The sequence below is a fragment of the Chlorocebus sabaeus genome, chromosome 23, assembly GCF_047675955.1.
Source record: "Chlorocebus sabaeus isolate Y175 chromosome 23, mChlSab1.0.hap1, whole genome shotgun sequence".
Classification (NCBI taxonomy): Eukaryota; Metazoa; Chordata; class Mammalia; order Primates; family Cercopithecidae; genus Chlorocebus; species Chlorocebus sabaeus.
In genome coordinates, this window is record NC_132926.1 from 10092110 (window position 1) to 10113582 (window position 21473).

Below are 21473 nucleotides of genomic sequence, written 5' to 3' on the forward strand. Positions count from 1 at the left end.
CCCAGGTTGCGTTCTTTCTGCCATCTCACAGCGGTCACGCTGGCTACTGTTCTTCAAGCACCTGCTACATGCCAGAAACCTTCTCATTAGTGTAATTGACTCCTCATAACTACCTTTGAGGAAATTACCACTTTTTATGTTTTACAGATTGGGAGTCTGAAGGGTGAGAGGGTGTGCCCAAGGCCCCCAGCTAACAGACAGCAGGGGCGGGGACTTGAACCTGGGGAGTGCTATGCTCTCTACTGCTCCGTGTGGCCTTGTTTCTAAGCCAGAGAAAGAAGATGACCCTGTGGGCTTTACTCCAACACAGTGCCTCTCCCAGCTTGCTTTTCAAAGCCTCCTCACGTATATTTTACCATTTAATGTTTCCAACACAGCTGAGAGTCGAGTTCGTTACTGTTGTCGGCCTGGTCACACTGGCTACCATCCCGTGTCTGCATGGGCACACTGGTGCCCGGGACTTATGCACAGTGCCCATGACCCTGTCTTGGCCATGCAGGGCAGGTGGACTCTGCTGTTGAGAAAGGACTTCCAGCTAGCCACAGAGATGAGGCCGCTGCCCCTGGCTGGGCTTCTCCCAGCTGTTTTTAAGTGGCAGTGAACTTCTTGAGTCCCTCAACCAAGTTTCATACTTTGCTCAGCTGCCCTGAGAAGTCACTGATCGTGTTTCCTCACATGCTGTGGCAGGAGTTCTGCCCATCCCCGAGTTTGTGTGATTCTAATCTGCCAATCAGGGCCAAGAGGATAGGTGTATTCCCATCATCTCTAGAGGAGCAAATGAAAATCTGCAACCTCAATGTCTTTGTTAGTGTATAGGTTCAGGCTGGGCACAGTGGCTCACGACTGTAATCCCAGTGCTTTGGGAGGCTGAGGCTGGAGGATCACTTGAGGCCAGGAATTTGAGACCAGCCTGGGCAACACAGTAAGACCCCCTATCTACAAAAAATTTTTTTTTTAATTAGCTGGGCATGGTAGCACGCACCTGTAGTCCCAGCTACTAGGGTGGCTGAGGTGGGAGGATCACTTGAACCCAGGAGATTGAGGCTATGGTGAGCTGTGATTGCACCACTGCACTCCAGCCTGGGCAACAGAGCGAGACCCTGTCTCTCAAAAGTAGATAGATAGATAGATAGATAGATAGATAGATAGATAGATAGATAGATTCAGATGCTAAAACAAAGACCCCCTCGACCACCACTGAATATACACATATACACACATCCAATAAATAATCTAGATATATATTTCTTTGTCACGAAACAGTCTGTGTGTATGTTCAGGGTTGATATGGCAGCTCCGGGCAATGAAGAGTCTTATTACTCCGCATCTATCTTGTTGCCTTCATCCACCTGGTCCAGAACGGCTCACTACTAGTCCAGCCAATGGAAAGCAGTGCATTGCACTCCAGCCTGGGTGACAAGAGCGAAACTCCATTTAAAAAAAAAAAAAGGAGGCGTTGCTTTCCTATCCCAGGTTTCATTCTTTCTGCTATTTCACAGTGGTCACACTGGCTACTGTGTGCACAGCTCAGAAGCTACACACTTTCTACTTTGTCTTACATCCCACTGCCAAAACTGAGTCACATGGAAGTAGCGGGCTGCAAGGGTGACTGGAAAATGAAGTCTTTATACAGACAGCTAAGTGTCTTGGCCAATCTCTGTTGCTATTTATTCTAATAGAAGACAGGTAAATGGGAATTTAAGGGATTAGCAGTCTCCTCCACACCCCAACGCCAGACTACCCTTCTGTATGGACCCGTGCTGAGCCTGCTCAACATTCTGCCCTTAGCCAGGAGCCTTGGACCACTGCAAAGTCCTCACCTCCTGGCCCTGAGACCCAGAGCTAGGACAGCCGCTTCCAGAGTATAAACCCCTGAGTCATCAGCCCACGTGTGTTTGGTTCAGTGTGTTTGTGTGTGTATTGTTGCGTTTGGGTTGTTCTAGAGCACAAAACCAGGTGCAGTTAACATTCACTCCATGCCTGCCACATGCCAAGAGCTTCAGAGATGTTTCCTTTCATCCTCACCGCTGCCCCGAGTGACACACATTCTGCCAGTTCTACAGATGAGGGCCTTGTGGCTCAGAGAATCCAATCATCGGTCCGGTGCCAGCAGCTGTGCGCCTCAGAGCTGGACTGGGACCCATCTCTGTGTTATTCTGAAGACTGCTTTTTGCCCTTTCTGGAGAATGTCTATGACTTGAGCACCAGCACCATCCCCTTTCATTCCTGTGTAGAAAAGATCCAGGAAAAGCAACGTAGAGAGAGTCCAGAGCCAACTATGAGCCATGCGTGAGCAGCTCCTTCCTGCCCAGGCTATTCTCGCAGGAAGGGTTGCGGCGGCATGCGGCCGCCTGTGTTCAATCTTCTGCAGGAGAGAATAGCTCTGTCCTGCGCCCAGCTCAGGAATCTCATCTGTAGCACTCCGCACATGAGTGTAATAAGCTCTCGTTTCTCCATAGGATCACCAAAGATGAGGCAGAGGCCCCCTCCTCGCCGGGACATGACCATTGTAAGTGGACCCTTGCTACTGGGGAGTGGCCACTGACTTGAGGGCTGTGAGGGGTGTCCGCTAGCCCCTCGCACACCCCTCACCCCTCCAGAAATGCTCTCTTTCCTGTGCACACAACAGCCTTTTGAAGCGGGCTGTATAAATGCTAGTCCCAGCCCCAGGTGGAAAGACTGAGGTGCAGGCAGGTGAAACAATTGGCCCACGGGGCCAGAGTGCTCCTGTGACAGTTGGGCCTCGGGACCTGCTTTCTGCTCCCTGGGCCCTTCTCTTGGTCTTAGATCAGTCTTCTCAAGTCAAGCGACTTGAGGTCCAAGCTGAGATGAGACACAAATATCATCTGTGGTCCCATTCTCGTATTCTGCACTCATACTCCGTTTTGTAAAATTCGCTGGGTACCTGTTAAGCCAATACTTGGAACAATGGGTTGTTGGGTTTGGGGGTTTTTTGTTTGTTTGCTTTGTTTTTTGAGATGGGGTCTTGGTCTGCTGGGATTGTATTTTTTTAATGTCTGCTGTTTATCAGGCACCTGTTGCGTGCCGTGCAATGTGCTGAGTGCCTCACAACATTAATGTAATACTTGAAGCAACCCCACCAGGTAGACACTGTTACGCCCACTCTACAGGAGAGAGAACCGAGGCTTCAGAGGGGGGTGATTTGCCCAAGGTCACTCCCACCGTCAGTATTTCCAACCCAGATAGATCTACTAACAAACTTAAGCTCCCTCCACAACCGTCACTGCCTCTTATTTCAGAGAATATTGTCTTGCTCCAGATTCTCATGATTGTACCCAAATGTCCCACGTTTCTTCCCATCGCCCTAAAGCTGATGGGCCAGTAAGGTCTCGCTGAGGAGATGACAGTCTGTGTGGTCCTATTTGTGTTGTCCCTTAGAATCCAACTAGGTCCCCAGCACCCCCTTGAGGGTGATTGCATGCCCCAGGCCCTTAGTCTCCCCCCGACACAGGGTCGCAGGAGTGCACTTAGCATTGGCGATAACCCTGTGTGTGATCGTGCCAGCCTCGAGGCCTCAACCTGCCGAAGCCGCCCATCCCGCCTCAAGTGGAGGAAGAGTATTACACCATCGCGGAATTCCAGACAACCATCCCAGACGGCATCAGCTTCCAGGCGGGCCTGAAGGTCGAGGTGAGTGGCCCTGGTGTTCCTTCACCTACTTGTGATTCCTGATTCCAGGCATCACCTCCTACTTCTCCCCTGTCATCTACTTCACTGGGTGGGTGGAGGTGGGGCGGAGATTAACAGCTTTATAGTTCACATACCATACAGTTTACCAATTGGAAGTGTAAAATTCAGCAGCTTATGGTATTCACAGGGTTGCACCACCCTCACCACTGTCTAATTCCAGAACAAAAAGAAACTCCTTACCCATCAACAGTCACCCTCCATCTCCCCTCAACCTGCCAGCTCTAGGCAGCCACCAGTCCACTTTCTGTCTCCCTAGATGTGCCTGTTGTAGACATTTCATACAGATGAAATCCCACAGTGTGTGGTCTTGTGTGACTGGCTGTGTGCCTTTGTTTACCACCTCCCACCTCCGTTCTTACTTCTCCTCTCTCCTTTTCTTCCCACGCCCTCTGCTTGTCTACTGTGTTCCCCGGATTCTCTTCCTGCATTTCTCTTTCCTTTGCTCATGGGGTTAGAGCTTCAAGATATTTCTTTCTCATATTTCCAAGAAAACCTGTAAGGGAGGGGATGGCCGCTAGGGCCAGAGTTTGGAAAGCTTTAGCAAAGATGGTTCTGGAGACACTTTCAAAAGCAAGTGAGCCAGTCACAGGCATCACCAAGTTCACTCTGTCACGCGTGAGAGTTGGTCAGACCACACCCCCCCCCAACCTCACCTTGGGAGGCCAAGGTTTAATTTACTCATCTCTGCAACAAATAAAATACTCCTGGATCACCTACTATGGTTGCGTGTGGTGGCTGCTTTTCTAGGCCCTGAAGAGTTGTCATCACCCTCCCCTTTCCTTTAAAGAACACAGCTCTGGTCCCTGGCACAGATCACTGTCTGACGGCCCAGGGCAGTGGGCACCACTGATCAGTTCACTCCAGCGTACCTCTCTAGGGCTCCTTCCTTCCTTCCTGGCTGTATTCCAGGAAGGACTATAGCCTGCCTGTCTGCCCACCTTCATTCTTTCCTTCCCTCCTTCCTTCCCTTCTTCCTTCTCTCCTTCTTTCCTTCCCTCCCTTGTTCCTTCCTCCTCCCTCCTCCCTTTGTTCTTTCCTTCCCTTCCTCCTTCCCTCCCACCTTCTTTCCCTTCCTCTCTCCTTCCTCCCTCCTTCCTTACCTCCTTCCTTCCTTCTCTTCTCTTTCCTCCCCTCCTTCCTTCCTTCCATCTTTCCTTCCTTCTCTTTCCTTCCCTCCTTCCTTTCTTCCATCCTCCTTCCTTCCTTCTCTTCTCTTTCCTCCCCTCCTTCCTTTCTTCCATCCTCCTTCCTTCCTTCTCTTCTCTTTCCTCCCCTCCTTCCTTTCTTCCATCCTCCTTCCTTCCTTCTCTTCTCTTTCCTCCCCTCTTTCCTTTCTTCCATCCTCCTTCCTTCCTTCTCTTCTCTTTCCTCCCCTCCTTCCTGTCTTCCATCCTCCTTCCTTCCTTCCTTCTCTTCTCTTTCCTCCCCTCCTTCCTTTCTTCCATCCTCCTTCCTCCTTCTCTTCTCTTTCCTCCCCTCCTTCCTTTCTTCCATCCTCCTTCCTTCCTTCTCTTCTCTTTCCCCCCTCCTTCCTGTCTTCCATCCTCCTTCCTTCCTTCTCTTCTCTTTCCTCCCCTCCTTCCTGTCTTCCATCCTCCTTCCTTCCTTCCTTCTCTTCTCTTTCCTTCCTTCCTTCCTTTCTTCCATCCTCCTTCCTTCCTTCTCTTCTCTTTCCTCCCCTCCTTCCTGTCTTCCATCCTCCTTCCTTCCTTCTCTTCTCTTTCCTCCCCTCCTTCCTGTCTTCCATCCTCCTTCCTTCCTTCCTTCTCTTCTCTTTCCTTCCTTCCTTCCTTTCTTCCATCCTCCTTCCTTCCTTCTCTTCTCTTTCCTTCCTTCCTTCCTTTCTTCCATCCTCCTTCCTTCCTTCTCTTCTCTTTCCTCCCCTCCTTCCTTTCTTCCATCCTCCTTCCTTCCTTCTCTTCTCTTTCCTTCCTTCCTTCCTTTCTTCCATCCTCCTTCCTTCCTTCTCTTCTCTTTCCTTCCTTCCTTCCTTTCTTCCATCCTCCTTCCTTCCTTCTCTTCTCTTTCCTCCCCTCCTTCCTTTCTTCCATCCTCCTTCCTTCCTTCTCTTCTCTTTCCTTCCTTCCTTCCTTTCTTCCATCCTCCTTCCTTCCTTCTCTTCTCTTTCCTTCCTTCCTTTCTTCCATCCTCCTTCCTTCCTTCTCTTCTTTTTCCTCCCCTCCTTCCTTTCTTCCATCCTCCTTCCTTCCTTCTCTTCTCTTTCCTTCCTTCCTTCTCTTCTCTTTCCTTCCTTCCTTCCTTTCTTCCATCCTCCTTCCTTCCTTCTCTTCTCTTTCCTCCCCTCCTTCCTTTCTTCCATCCTCCTTCCTTCCTGCTCTTCTCTTTCCTCCCCTCTTTCCTTTCTTCCATCCTCCTTCCTTCCTTCTCTTCTCTTTCCTCCCCTCCTTCCTGTCTTCCATCCTCCTTCCTTCCTTCCTTCTCTTCTCTTTCCTCCCCTCCTTCCTTTCTTCCATCCTCCTTCCTCCTTCTCTTCTCTTTCCTCCCCTCCTTCCTTTCTTCCATCCTCCTTCCTTCCTTCTCTTCTCTTTCCCCCCTCCTTCCTGTCTTCCATCCTCCTTCCTTCCTTCTCTTCTCTTTCCTCCCCTCCTTCCTGTCTTCCATCCTCCTTCCTTCCTTCCTTCTCTTCTCTTTCCTTCCTTCCTTCCTTTCTTCCATCCTCCTTCCTTCCTTCTCTTCTCTTTCCTCCCCTCCTTCCTGTCTTCCATCCTCCTTCCTTCCTTCTCTTCTCTTTCCTCCCCTCCTTCCTGTCTTCCATCCTCCTTCCTTCCTTCCTTCTCTTCTCTTTCCTTCCTTCCTTCCTTTCTTCCATCCTCCTTCCTTCCTTCTCTTCTCTTTCCTTCCTTCCTTCCTTTCTTCCATCCTCCTTCCTTCCTTCTCTTTCCTCCCCTCCTTCCTTTCTTCCATCCTCCTTCCTTCCTTCTCTTCTCTTTCCTCCCCTCTTTCCTTTCTTCCATCCTCCTTCCTTCCTTCTCTTCTCTTTCCTCCCCTCCTTCCTGTCTTCCATCCTCCTTCCTTCCTTCCTTCTCTTCTCTTTCCTTCCTTCCTTCCTTTCTTCCATCCTCCTTCCTTCCTTCTCTTCTCTTTCCTTCCTTCCTTCCTTTCTTCCATCCTCCTTCCTTCCTTCTCTTCTCTTTCCTCCCCTCCTTCCTTTCTTCCATCCTCCTTCCTTCCTTCTCTTCTCTTTCCTCCCCTCTTTCCTTTCTTCCATCCTCCTTCCTTCCTTCTCTTCTCTTTCCTCCCCTCCTTCCTGTCTTCCATCCTCCTTCCTTCCTTCTCTTCTCTTTCCTCCCCTCCTTCCTTTCTTCCATCCTCCTTCCTTCCTTCTCTTCTCTTTCCTCCCCTCCTTCCTTTCTTCCATCCTCCTTCCTTCCTTCTCTTCTCTTTCCTTCCTTCCTTCCTTTCTTCCATCCTCCTTCCTTCCTTCTCTTCTCTTTCCTCCCCTCCTTCCTTTCTTCCATCCTCCTTCCTTCCTTCTCTTCTCTTTCCTCCCCTCCTTTCTTCCATCCTCCTTCCTTCCTTGTCCCTTACTCCAGCTTGCCAGCAGCCCCACCAGGCACCACATCCTGCCCCGGCCTTGCTGTGTACTACAGTCAAGAGACTAGTTCTGCATCCTCTGGCCTCTGCTTCCAGAGACGTTGACGTATCTTGATGTTTCACTAGAAGGACATCCTTTTATGTTTTCACTTTGCTATTATCTGAGTCAAGGGCTAAAGGGATAAGATTTGGGAAAATTCTGAATTATGTTTTAATCCATTATACAGAAAACCTGCCCCTTCATACTCATTCTTTCTATACACATGTATTGAGTGCCTAGTGTATCACAATGTAAGGGTCATCTGAGACATCATCTCCTTTTTGTTTTTTTTGGTTTTTTTTGAGACAGCCTTGCTCCTCTGTTGCCCAGACTGAAGTGCAATGGCTCAATCTCAGCTCACTGCAGCCTCCACTTCCCAGGTTCAAGTGATTCTCCTGCCTCAGCCTCTCAAGTAGCTGGGATTACAGGCGCCCACCATGACGCGCGGCTAATTTTTGTATTTTTAGTAGAAACAAGGTTTTGCCATGTTGGCCAGGCTAGTCTCGAACTCCTGATCTCAGGTGATCTGCCCGCCTCAGCCTCCCAAAGTTCTGGGATTACAAGTGTGAGCCACTGCGCCTGGCTAGATGTTTTTTTCTTATGATAGATCCGTATGCTCTGTTTTTCTCTTCTCCAGTTTTGCTTCCTGGCTCATTGCAACATTATCTTAGCCTTCAAAATTCATTAATGGAACCACAGCATTCTAGCAGTAGGGCTACTAGAAACACCTTAGTTACTTGTCTAGGCTATTTATCTTCAGGATGTGTGATGATGATGAGGAGGAGGAAGATGAGGATGATGATGAGGATGAGGATGATGAGAATGAGGATGATGACGAGGATGATGATGAGGATGAGGATGATGATGAGGATGAGGAGATGATGAGAAGGATAAGGATGATGAAGATGATGGCGAGGATGATGAGGATGAGGATGATGACGAGAATGATGAGGATGATGAGGATGAGGATGATGACGAGGATGATGAGGATGAGGATGATGATGAGGAGGAGGATGAGGATGAGGATGATGAGGAGGAGGATGAGGATGAGGATGATATAGGCACCTCTTCTGTGTCAGGTACCTTACCTCCTTGATAACTAATCTTCACAGAAGTCCCAAGAGGTCAGTACCAGCAGCATGCGGTTGGTTGGTTGGTTGGTTGGTGTTTTGTTTTTTTTTTTTTTCTATCAGCATATTTTATAGATGAGACTCAGAGGGGTTAGGTAAATTAATTGCCTCTAGTAACACAGCTAGTAAGCAATGGAGTTGGGATTTGAAACCAGGTCTGTCTGCTTTTAAAGCCCACACTCTTTTCTTTCCCCTCATTCTTGTGATTTTTCTGTTGTTGTTTTGTTTTGTTTTTTTGATGGAGGCTTGCCCTGTTTCCCAGTCTGGAGTGCAATGGCGCTATCTTCACTCACTGCAACCTCTGCCTCCCGGGTTCAGACGATTCTCTTGCCTCAGCCTTCCAAGTAGCTGGGATTACAGGAACCTGCCATCACACCCAGTTAATTTTTTTTGTATTTTTAGTAGAGACAGGGTTTCACCATGTTGGCCAGGCTAGTCTCGAACTCCTGACCTCAGGTGATCTGTCCGCCTAAGCCTCCCAAAGTGCTGGGATTACAGGCGTGAGCCACCGCGCCCAGCTTCTGATCTTGCATTTGCTTTTATTCATAGTAGCTCTTGGCTTCCCTCTGGTAAACGAAAACGCCCATTCATCATGGTTCAGAACATACATGCTCAGAGCTTCTACCACAATACATTGCAAGGAATGTAACCTTGACAAATCTTACAGATACATCTAATATTGATTACCCTAGTTTCAGTTCCTCACATCAGACTTCAGTGTTAGTGTTGTTGAATTCGTGGATGTGCTGACAATGACTTGTATGCCCAGCGTGGCCTGTAATTTTTACCAGAGCTATCAAGTGTTGATAAGATGCCGGTCATCCTCACATAAAGAGCTTACATTTATCAGTGGCCTTCCCTGGAGATTCCAGTGGGACTCATTAAGTGCTGCCTGTCAAGCGCATCCCGCTGGCTCAGTGACCTCCACTCTAATTTAATCACAGGAGCATTTACCAAGTGCACAGCATTTATCAAGGGCTGTCGTATGCATTAGCTCTTGTGGCTTCAAAAATTCTACAAGTGGGTGTTAAATTGTTCTTATCATTTTCCTTCTGTGATGTGGAATCTGAGGCATGTGGCTTGTCCCAGGCCACTCAGGCAGTAAGTGGTAGAGCCAAGACTAGAACCCAGGACTGCAGGCTCAGGAGCCCAGCATTTGCGTCCTGGCGGCTGAGTCTGTGGCTGCCTTCCCTCTCCCAGAAAGTGCACAAAGTGCCTTTCGTCTGAACCCGGGAGGCAGAGGTTGCAATGAGTGAAGATAGCGCCATTGCACTGCAGACTGGGAAACAGGGCAAGACTCCATCAAAAAAACAAAACAAAACAAAACAACAACAAAAAATCACAAGAATGAGGGGAAAGAAAGTGCCTCTGCACAAAGTGCCTGCAGCCATCTTTGCTCCTTCTGCAGTTTCTCACCCCAGACACAGCCCCTCTCCAAGCAGGGTCTTTTTTGTTTTTGGTTTTGTTTTTTCAAGACAGAGTCTTGCTCTGTCGCCCAGGCTGGAGTGCAACGGCACGATCTCAGCTCACTGAAACCTCTGCCTCCCAAGTTCAAGCGTTTCTCCTGCCTCAGCCTCCCAAGTAGCTGGGATAACAGGCGCATCCCACCATACCCAGCTAATTTTTTGTATTTTTAGTAGACTCAGGGTTTTACAATGTTGGCCAGGCTGGTCTCGAACTCCTGACATCAGATGATCCACCTGCCTCGGCCTCCCAAATTGCTGGGATTACAGGTGTGAGCCACCACCCCTGGCCAGGGGTCTCTTTTGTGAGAGGCAAGATTAGGTGACTCTGAAGCCCACCCCCCTGCCTTTGACTCTCCTCCAATCGATGGGGTTTGGTTTTTTTTTTTTTTTTTTTTTTTTTTGAGACGGAGTCTCGCTCTGTCGCCCAGGTTGGAGTGCAGTGGCGCAATCTCAGCTCACTGCAAGCTCTGCCTCCCGGGTTCATGCCATTCTCCTGCCTCAGCCTTCTGAGTAGCTGGGATTACAGGTGCCGGCCACCAAGCCCGGCTAATTTTTTGTATTTTTAGTAGATACAGGGTTTCATCATGTTAGCCAAGATGGTCTCGATCTCCTGACCTCATGATCCACCCGCCTCGGCCTCCCAAAGTGCTGGGATTACAGGTGTGAGCCACTGCGCCCAGCCACGGGTCTCTTTTGTGAGAGGCAAGATTAGGTGACTCTGAAGCCCACCCTCCTACTTTTGACTCTCCTTCGATCGACGGGCTTTCTACAGGACCCACTGTGTGTTCCTCAGCTCTCCTGAGGCTCGGTTCTGCATGTGTAAAATGAAGTGACAGTTCCCAACTCACAGGGTGTCATGAGCGTTCATCAGATCTTCTGAGTCCGGAGAGAGCCTACCAGGGAACTGCAGTGTACATCTGCGATGGCTGCCATCACAAAATACCAGATGGGGTGGTTTAAACAACTGCAGTTTATTGTCTCACAGTTGGGGAAGCCAGAAGTTCAAGATCAAGCTGTCAGCAGGTTTGGTTCCTCCTGTGTCCTGTCTCCCTGGCTTCCATATGGCACCTTCTCGCTGTTTCTCATGTGGTCGTCCCTCAGTCCCTGTGTGTTTTCTAATCTCCTCTTCTTATTTGGACATCAGTCATATTGAACTAGGGCCCATGTATCAAGCCATTCCTGGATTGCTATAAAGAAATACCTGAGGCCGGGCGCGGTGGACGCCTGTAATCCCAGCACTTTGGGAGGCCGAGACGGGCGGATCACGAGGTCAGGAGATCGAGACCATCCTGGCTAACACGGTGAAATCCCGTCTCTACTAAAAAATACAAAAAATTAGCCAGGCGAGGTGGCGGGCACCTGTAGTCCCAGCTACTCGGGAGGCTGAGGCAGGAGAATGGCATAAACCCGGGAGGCGGAGCTGGCAGTGAGCTGAGATCCAGCCACTGCACTCCAGCCTGGGCAACAGAGCGAGACTCCGTCTCAAAAAAAAAAAAAGAAACACCTGAGACTGGGTGATATATAAAGGAAAGAGGTTTGCTGGACTCACAGTTCGGCATGCTGTACAGAAAGCATGGTGCCGGCATCTGCTTGGCTTCTGGGGAGGCTCAGGGAGCTTTTACTCATGGCAGAAGGCAAAGCAGGAGTAGGCACGTCACGTAGCGAGAGCAGGAGCAAGAGAGAGTGGCGGGGAAACACCACACACTTGAAACAACCGGATCTCGTGGGAACTCATTACCATGGGAAGACACCAAACCATTCATGAGGGATCCGCCCCCATGACCCAAACACCTCCCACCAGGCCCCACCTCCATCACTGGGGATCACATTTCAACATGAGACTTGGGTGGGGACATACATCCAAACTCAGGCCACCTTAATGACCCATTTTAAACTTCACCACCTCGTTAAAGGCCGTATTTCCAAATACAGTCACATTTGGAGGTATGGGGGTTAGGGCCTCCACATAGGAATCTGGGTAGGGAGACACAATTCAGCCCGTAATAGCAAAGCACACCTTTCACCTGTGTGAATTCAGCCACGCGGTGCTGGACAAAAAAGAGACAGAGAACAAGATCTTCAACAACATGGGTGATTCCAGCCACCATTCCATCCAACAGGCGTGTATCCCACAGGGAAGGAGGGACAAGATGAAAATCTACTGTACTCTACCAGCTCCAGGTCCCCCGTATATAAACACGAGCATCTCTTTGAACTGAGTGTGATTCCTGTGTTCAAAGATAGGTATTTTTCAGGCCAGGCACCGTGGCTCACACCTGTAATCCCAGCACTTTGGGAGGCCGAGGCAGGCAGATCGCTTGAGGCCAGGAGTTCGAGACCAGCCTGGCCAACATGGCAAAACCCCATCTCTACCAAAAATATAAAAATTAGCCAGGTGTGGTGGTGCATGCCTGTAATCCCAGCTACTTGGGAGACTAAGGCATGAGAATCGCTTGAACCTCGGAGGCGGAGGTTGCAGGGAGCCGAGATCATGCCACTGCACTTCAGCCTGGGTGACAGAGCAAGACTCTGTCTCAAAAAAAAAAGGTAGGTATCTTTCATATGTTATGGCCTCTATAAATACCAGCTAACTTCTTCATCCGATGCTCAGCCAAAGAAGCCAGGATCAAGGGTAGCTTTGACTTCTGCCTTGTCTTTAGAATTGTAGCAGACGCTGCCAGTGCCCCTGATCCACCTGAAGCCCCCTGCACCTACACACACGTCCTTGCAAGCCAACAGCTTCCCAGAAGGGGAGAGGAGTTAATACCCTGGGTAGGGAGGGGCCGGGAGTCGATAGATAAATGCACGCATCCCCAGAGGCACCGTTCTGAGGCATTCTCTTTGTGGTCTCTCAGAGGGTCCCTGGCAGATCAATCCCCATGGCCCAGAGCAGTAACTTGCTCATAATCAGCCTCTCCCCTTCCCTTCTTTCTCTCTCTACTTCCTTACGTGTATTTCCTAGGACCAACTCTCAAATTAAGTACCTATACCCAAGTCCACATCTCATGGACTGCTTTAGGGGGAATCCAGTCTGACAAGAATCTACCCCCATCTGAGATATTCCCAGAACATGGTCACGTCTCCACTGGTGGTCCCCTGTAGACCTTGCCAGAGGAGCTGCTGAGCACACAGTGGCAGCTTCCAGAGCTCCAGTTGCACATGGGTTCTCCCAAACCATTTCGTCTGCTGGCGCTGGCATCGTACCCAAGTGCCTTTGTCTATCCTCCCTTGCAGGTGATCGAGAAAAACTTGAGTGGCTGGTGGTACATTCAGATTGAAGATAAGGAAGGGTGGGCCCCGGCAACCTTCATTGACAAATACAAGAAGACCAGCAATGCGTCAAGACCCAACTTTCTGGCTCCCCTGCCCCACGAGGTGACCCAGCTCCGGCTGGGGGAAGCAGCAGCGCTGGAGAACAACACGGGCAGCGAAGCCACGGGCCCCTCCCGGCCCCTGCCTGATGCACCGCATGGTGCCATGGACTCAGGGTTGCCATGGTCTAAAGACTGGAAGGGCGGTAAGGAGGTCCTGAGGAAGGCATCTTCAGACATGTCTGCGTCAGCAGGCTATGAGGAGATCTCAGACCCCGACATGGAGGAGAAGCCCAGCCTCCCTCCGAGGAAAGAATCCATCATCAAGTCGGAGGGGGAGCTGCTGGAGCGGGAGCGGCAGAGGACAGAGCAGCTCCGGGGCCCTGCCCCCAAGCCTCCCGGCATGAGTTTGCCCATGATGCCAGCCAAACACACCCCTCCAGCCCGGGACGGCAGGAGGCCAGAGCCCAAACCTGACAAAAGCAAACTGTTCCAGCTGAAAAATGACATGGGGCTGGAGTGTGGCCACAAGGTGTTGGCCAAGGAAGTGAAGAAGCCCAACCTCCGGCCCATCTCCAAATCCAAAACTGACCTGCCGGAGGAGAAGCCAGACGCCACTCCCCAGAATCCCTTCTTGAAGTCCAGACCTCAGGTTAGGCCAAAACCAACTCCTTCCCCCAAAACAGAGCCACCTCAGGGCGAAGACCAAGTCGACATCTGCAACCTCAGGAGTAAGCTCAGGCCTGCCAAGTCCCAAGACAAGTCCTTGTTGGATGGGGAGGGCCCCCAGGCAGTGGGGGGCCAAGATGTGGCCTTCAGCCGAAGCTTCCTCCCAGGAGAGGGGCCTGGCCGCGCCCAGGACAGGACGGGCAAACAGGATGGTCTCAGCCCAAAAGAGATTTCCTGCAGAGCCCCTCCGAGGCCAGCCAAGACCACAGATCCTGTGTCTAAGAGCGTGCCTGTTCCTCTCCAGGAGGCTCCCCAGCAGAGACCTGTGGTCCCACCCCGGAGACCACCTCCCCCCAAGAAAACCTCTTCGTCATCCAGGCCCCTCCCAGAGGTCAGAGGTCCACAGTGTGAAGGCCACGAAAGCAGGGCCACTCCCACCCCGGGCCGTGCTCTCCTCGTCCCTCCAAAAGCCAAACCTTTTCTCTCCAATTCTTTGGGGGGCCAGGATGACACGCGAGGCAAAGGCAGCCTGGGGCCACGGGGGACCGGCAAGATTGGAGAAAACAGGGAGGAAGCAGCTGCAGCCTCTGTCCCCAACGCCGACGGCCTGAAGGACTCTTTGTATGTGGCCGTGGCCGACTTTGAAGGAGACAAAGACACCAGCAGCTTCCAGGAAGGGACAGTGTTTGAAGTCCGGGAGAAGAACAGCAGTGGCTGGTGGTTCTGCCAGGTCCTGAGCGGAGCCCCTTCCTGGGAGGGGTGGATTCCCTCCAACTATCTCAGAAAGAAGCCATAGCCGACGCCCTTTCTGCCTAGAGGGCCCACTGGTCCTTGCTGGCTTTACCCACATATTTAATACGCCTCTTAATTTATCATTCTCCACACAGCTTCCAAGGCAGACAGACTCTGGGGTACTGTGACTTCTTGCCTCCCATGGGTGGAGAGTGAGTTTCGGACACCTCGGGCGCCCCTGGGTCTGATCCCTCCTATCACAGCTTCGCTGGAGGCTCAGAACCCACGGCCTTTGCTTTCTGTCCATGTCAGCATCCCTGCCTTAAGAGAACTCCTCCTGGCCAATGGCATTGCGACCCAACAATGGGACCAGGACTCTCCAAGACCTCCAGGACTGGATCCCATCGCCTGGAGAAACTCCAGCAAGGGTCTCTCATGGCTTGGACATGGCACAGTAAGGGGCAGCCCGCCCGGTCCATGACAACTTGCTCCAACTTCTTCGTGTTTCTAAAAGCCCAGAGACTTTATTCACACTTCTGAATTGCCTGGTACCAGAAGGAACTTCATTCCATTGCCAGTCCCAGGGAAAATGTCCCCTTCCCCAAGGCCTCAGGCCCAGGGGCCTCTGAGGTTCCACTGGATGCAGCTCCCCCAGGAGTGGGCCTGGAGGTCCGCTCGGCCGCCCTGCCTCCCACCTTCTTTCTTGGGACCATGGTCAGCCCTGAAGGGTGGTTGCAGCCCCCTCCGTATGCTGCACTTTCCTGCTGCAGGCTCCAGTCCCTCCAGGGCTTTTCAATGAGAATTCCCACCCCAACTTGGAGCTTTCATTTCTGCCTCCCTAAAGCAAGAATCTCAAAGTTCGTTTGAATAAGAGGCCCATTCACGAGTCGTGCCCTTGTCAGCATCCCTTTGCTGAGTGCTTCGTGGGTGCCAAACACTGTACTCGGAGCTTTGCATTCACAACCCTCCCTTGTGATATTATACCCACTTTATAGATGAGGAAACTCAGGCTCCATGTGCCCAAGGACATACCAATCAGGAAGAAGAGGGAAGAGGATTTGAGTCCAGGCCTGCCTGACTTCAGTGCCTGTTCCCTCCCCTCTGTAAAAGGCAAACCATGCAGGGAAGAGATAGAAGCTGGCTAAGTGCCAGGAGCAGGTGGCCAAGTGACTTCATTGTGGTGGGGGTGAGGGGGCATTCGTGGCTGCTGCCACACCCACCATCCCTCCAGCCTATACCAAAGGCTTCCCTGGACTCAACAGCTGTGTCTCCATGACAGGAGAATGCCAGGGTCCTGGTGGTTGGCACCAAGCCCTGTTCCCTGCTTCTAAGCTGTTGCCCCCTGGCAAATAGAGCTTATGGAGCAACAGGAGCTGAGGTGGCCTCGCGGGCCAGCCTTGAGGGGCTGGGCATAGCATGCAGCGGTCCCATAGGGAGGCAGGGAACCAAGGGCCAGGCAGAGCTGCTTCCTGTGCCTCTCCGGCATTTGTAATGTTTTTTCTTTTTTCACGTACTGCCAAATCTGTTTTCTCCCTGGAAGAAACCCAGGGCAGATGTGGTCATCTGTCAAACTGAGACCTGGAGAGGCATGGCTAAGTCACTGCAGAAGCAAAATCAGGACCCAGCATTTCTAGCTCCCAGCCCAGAGTAAGAGAGTAGAGCAGAACCCCTTCCCATTCTACCTGACCAAGGCAGCCCTGCCCTGCCCGGTCCTGCCCCAGAGATCTCCAGTTCACAGTGTTCATCAGCTGAGGTACTTTTGGACCCACAAAGCCAGTTTTTTGGGAGTCTGCTCACTGTCTACCTGCAGTGCCAAAGCTTTGCTCCAACAGCCCTCTTCTGCCCCACCTCCCAGCTCCATCCCCTATCATGTGGGCGCTGGCTGCTTCTGCATGAGAAGGAGCTTCCTCTGATCACCTGTAGCATCTTTAGTCCCTTCCTCCAGTCGGCCTGCAATCCCGTTCCCCAGAGAGGCTTGGGCAGGGCCCGGGGGCACTTCTTGCAGGGCCCACTTGCTACTTGGCCCTGTGCCCAGAACCTTGGGGGCAGATGGCAGCCAGGGGAAGAAGGGAGGTGGGAAAGGGCTGCCATCACTCGAGGGTCCTCTCCCTTGAGAGGAGGCCCCATGGCAGTTTTCCTGAGTTCTTAATCTACTTTGGTTTAAACAACTTTCGTGAAGCTATGTGAGATTTGACTACATTTCAAAAGACAAAACTCACGTGTTTTTTTTTTCTGATTTGCTCTCTGGCTTTCAGAGCCATTTTCAGATATTATGAGCGCCTACTCTGTGCTAGGCTCTGAGTGGACCGGGATGTGTGTGGCTCCATCCCTGACTGGAGGAGCTTTGAGTCCTGTCTGCTGACTTCATCGAAGGAGTTTCTCTCTTGCCTCATTCCATTCTCCCAGGGGTCAGCTGGGTAGGAACAGACTTGCCCTGACTTCCTCTAGGCAGAAAATTTTCCTGCAAATGAAAGAGTCTGCCTTTCTCTTTTGCTATGATGATAATTATTATTCTGACATGAACTATAGGTACTGAAGTCACATTCCTGTCTGTTCACTGTTCTCTCCTCGGGTCGTATCTATGGCCTGAGGATGTCTGTATCCAGCTCCTTTTCCTGCAATGGTAGACACTTCCCCAGGCAGTGGGTGGGTCGGGGTGGCTAGTCACTCTCCTAGCTGTCCTTGCCTGGGGACTTAGGTTTACCCCATCCAGGACTGTGGTCACTATTCTGTGAGCAATTGATGGTGCATATGCAGAACTCCCCTGGAGTCATGGCTCTAGAAAGTGTCCACGCCCATCGTGACAGCTGTGCCAAGCACCAGGCAGGTGACCCGTGCCTAAACACACGCCCTCCTTTAATCCTTACGGCAACCCTGTGAGGCGGATAGGACCAGCCCTGATCTATAGTGAGAAAATTAAGGTTCAGAGGGAGAAGTCACATACCCCAGCCTCATCTAAATAGTGGCCAAGCTGGGACTCAGATCTCGAGTTTTGGTTTGTTTGGTTTTTTGGTTGGCTTGTTTGTTTCTTTGTCCCTCGTGCCCATGACTTTTTCTCTGAGAGTTTCCAGGGAATCAAGTGACCCTCCCTCTGAATTTGTGTCTCTTCCCTCCACCCCTTGGTCACACATTTCAGTAGGTCACAGGCCAAATGGCAGCCCAAAAGGCGGGCAGATATTTTTTTTTTCTTCTCCTCACCCCTGCTTATTACTGCAATTGTGATGACTACTTTACCTTACATCCCAGGGCAAATGGACAGCTTGTGGTACCTCCAAAAATTTGGAAAATCTGAGTCTTAGGACCACCTCTTGATAAAAGAGGCCTTTGCTCACAGTTTTTGCTCAGAATCTTTCTTTGCCATTGGTGGGTGTATGTCGTTCTGGCTGAGACTTGGGGAGAGCTGAACTCCAGCTTAAACCACTTTTAATGGCCCTTCCCTACTGGGGGATTGCTGGAGCCCATGCCAAGTCACGGTAGTCATTTTAAACTTCTGCCATGAGGCCACGCCATAGAATCAATTTCCAAGGCAATGTTCTTGGCCCTGAAATGTTTGCGCCCACTGAGGATTTCATTACCAGGTAGAAAATGGGGGAACATATGCCATGTTAAAGAGCAAATGCTGAGTGTGCCAGGACTTGAGAAGGACCTTAGGCTGAGGAGTGGACAGTGTGGTATTCATTTCACCTCTCCCAAGTATCCAGCACAGAGTGGGGAAAAAGAAGAAACTGCTCCTGCTTTCCAATAGCTGGCAACTTGACATCAAGAACAAAAACATTCGTAGCTGGGCCCCCATCCTTTCATCGTGCCCAAGTCTTCCATGTTGGGTTAAGCTGCCCCCTTGGAGGCCGTACCCTTCTCTTTGGACTGTGACAGTGGACACCTAACAGCCTGAGCCATGTGTGGCTGTCTTATCTCCCAAGGGTTGTCCAGGCCCGTTCTGCAAGGCTTTTGTGTAGACTGCAGACACCCATACCTCACCACAGACCAAAGATGACCTCATGTCAGACAGTGGGCTGATGAGAGGTACAGCAACATGCATCGAGGCCTGAGGGTGCAGGGCGCCCTCCCTTGGCCTGGAGGAATTGCTCCTAACTAGAATAAGTTTCCATGAGGGTCCCAGGCAGAGCTGCACAGCTAGAACCGGAGGCTCCACAATCCTTACCTGCTCGTGGACCTCCTTCAGAGCACCTTTCTACAGCTGGACTGCCCAGCTCCATGGGGTGGCATCTGGTTTCTGGTGCTATCCTGTCAAGTTGTCGAGCTCCTCCTCATGTTTCAACATTCCATCTTCCCGTTTCTATCCTCGACTCCAAAGTAAGCCTTCTTAGCTCCAATCAGGGATGAGGGGCTCAACCTCTTTTGTCCTCAAAGAGGCAAAACACAGTGCCACAGCCAGTAGCCTTCACTTTCAGATGTCCTATTCATGTAAAAGAGAAGGTGCCCCCACCAGGCTTACATCAGCAATAAGCAATTCTAATGCAACGACGGTGTCCACATTTTACCCCAGTGTGTGCCCATGTATGCCTCTGTGCCCGTGTAATTATTGTTAGCGCCCCTTTCACTTAGAGGGGTGATGATAAACTGTGGCCACCCTGACTACAACCCACATTTCCTGCTTTGGGGAGCTTCCAAGTAATAGGCCATTTCTTACCTCCCTCCAGGAACAGTGGGCACCACCCACCACCTGGTGTCTGCTCATAGGATGACGCTGGAGATCCCCACACTTCCTCTACCCTCTTGGCAAATTGGCATTCCGGTGGTGGTTTTTGTTTCCTTTAAACATTAAATAAACAAGTATATAGGATGTGAGGGGAGGGGTGAGAACAACTAGCTGTAGCATGTATAGGCTATATACTTTACCATTAGACTTTTTTCCTTTTTTTTTTTTTTTAAATAAAAAAAGTGCTTGACTGGTTTCAAGCTTCATCGTGAAGATGCAGTGTCTGTGAATTTTATTTGGCAGGAGAAAGGGTACATAGCTTTGTGGCCTGGGATCTTTGGGATCAAAGAACAGAAACCTATGCCAATTATGTTTGGGCGCTGCCGAGAAATAGGGGTGACCCCTCTAGGCCATAGCACACCTTCATTCTGTTAACTACAGTGTCCACAAACCAAGGGAAAGCTTCCTTTATGTCCAAAGAATGGTGAGCCTCTGGCTGGCATTGTCTCCTGATGGTCAAGAGTGTGCTATGGGGGTCCAGGCACAGTGGCTCACACCTGTAATCCCAACACTTTGGGAGGCCTAGGCGGGTAGATCACCTGAGGTCAGGAGTTCGAGACCAGCCTGGCCAATATGGTGAAACTGCATCTCTAGTAAATAATAACAATAATAATAATACAAAAATTAGCCAGGCATGGTGTCGGGTGCCTGTCACCCCAGCTACTTGGGAGGCTGAGGCAGGAGAATCGTTTGAACCCAGGAGGCGGAGGTTGCAGTCAGTCCAAATCATGCCACTGCACTCCAGCCTGGGCGACAGAGCAAGACTCTGTCTCAAAAAAAAGTGCAGTGGGGGTTGGGGGCGGGAAATGCAGCCACATTTGGGCCACGGGGACTGCCCAAAGCCATCTGCTCCTGGCGGGTGGAAAATACTGCCTAATGTTTTACTACTTTCCCAAAGGCAGGGCCCAAGCAAAATCGACCCATGTGGAGCCCCCTTGTTCCCAGGTGACTAACAGGACACCACCACCCCACCTTCCTAAAGAGAGAAGAAAACCAGCAGAGTCCCCAAACAAAAGAACTTGCAGGGAAGGGATTTACATGCAATATTCATCCTTCCTTAGAGGAAACAATATAATGACCTTCTTGCAGACCTTGCTTAGGAATAATGGTCATTAATATATTAATCTGTGTCCCTATTAGAAGGAAAAAAACAGAAAGGGTAGTGGCTCACACCTGTAATCCCAGCACTTTGGGAGGCCAAGGCGGGAGGATCTGTTAAACCCAGGAGTTTGAGACCAGCCTGGGCAGCAGAGCAAGACCTTTCCTCTACTGAAAGTTCAAAAAAAAGAAAGTAGCCAGGTGTGGTGGTGCACACCTGCAGTCCCAGCTACTTGGGAGGCTGAAGAGGGAGGATTGCTTGAGCCCAGGAGTTCGTGGCTACGATGAGCTGTGATTGCACCACTGTGCTCCAGCCTGGATGACAGAATGAGACTGTGTCTCAAAAAAAAAAAAAAGAAGAAGAGAAAGGAAAAAGTCACGCGGTGTTTCGGGCCCCCATGGGAGCAGGTTCACCCAAGTTCTTGCAAACCAAGAGTGCTTAATCATAACAGGACTGGCAATGGTATGGGCTTCCCGGCTGGGTTTGGAGGGGCATCTACCTCATGGGATGGGATGACAATGGGACTATGACCGGGAACCAAACCTGGCTTTCTCTTTGCGGGCTACATGCCCTCTCACTACATTTCTGCCCCATGACCTTCCTTCAGGTCTCAGTTGAAAGTGTCACACTCACCATCCCCATCATACTGTTTTTTGTTTTGTTTTGCTTTGTTTTATGAAACGGAGTTTCACACTTGTCACCCAGACTGGAGTTCAATGGCACAATCCTGGCTCACTGCAACCTTCGCCTCCCAGGCTCAAGTGATTCTTGTATCTCAGCCTTGCGAATAGCTGGGATTACAGGCATGTACCGCCAGCTAACATTTGTATTTTTAGTAGAGACAGGGTTTCACTGTGTTGGCCAGGCTGGTCTCGAACTCCTGACCTCAGGTGATCTGCTCGCCTTGGCCTCCCAAAGTGCTGGGATTACAGGCATGAGCCACCGTGCCCAGCCCCATCATACTGTTTTAACCATGCCAAACATGATCCAGCTGTCTTACCCTCACATAACCTGCAAATACTCCCTTCTCTAAGGTGAGT

General features: G+C 50.8%; 1 protein-coding gene across 1 annotated transcript in view; it reads left to right on the plus strand.

The window, feature by feature from the left end:
* Nucleotides 1–19547, plus strand: part of SH3PXD2B (SH3 and PX domains 2B) — a 118416-nt gene extending 98869 nt beyond the window's left edge. Inside the window, exons 11-13 of the mRNA XM_008015302.3 lie at nt 2460–2509; nt 3526–3651; nt 13137–19547. Of these exons, the coding sequence (XP_008013493.3) occupies nt 2460–2509; nt 3526–3651; nt 13137–14678 (1718 nt within the window). The 3' untranslated portion in view covers nt 14679–19547. The remainder of the gene's footprint in view (nt 1–2459; nt 2510–3525; nt 3652–13136) is intronic.
* The last annotated feature ends 1926 nt before the right edge of the window (nt 19548–21473 follow it).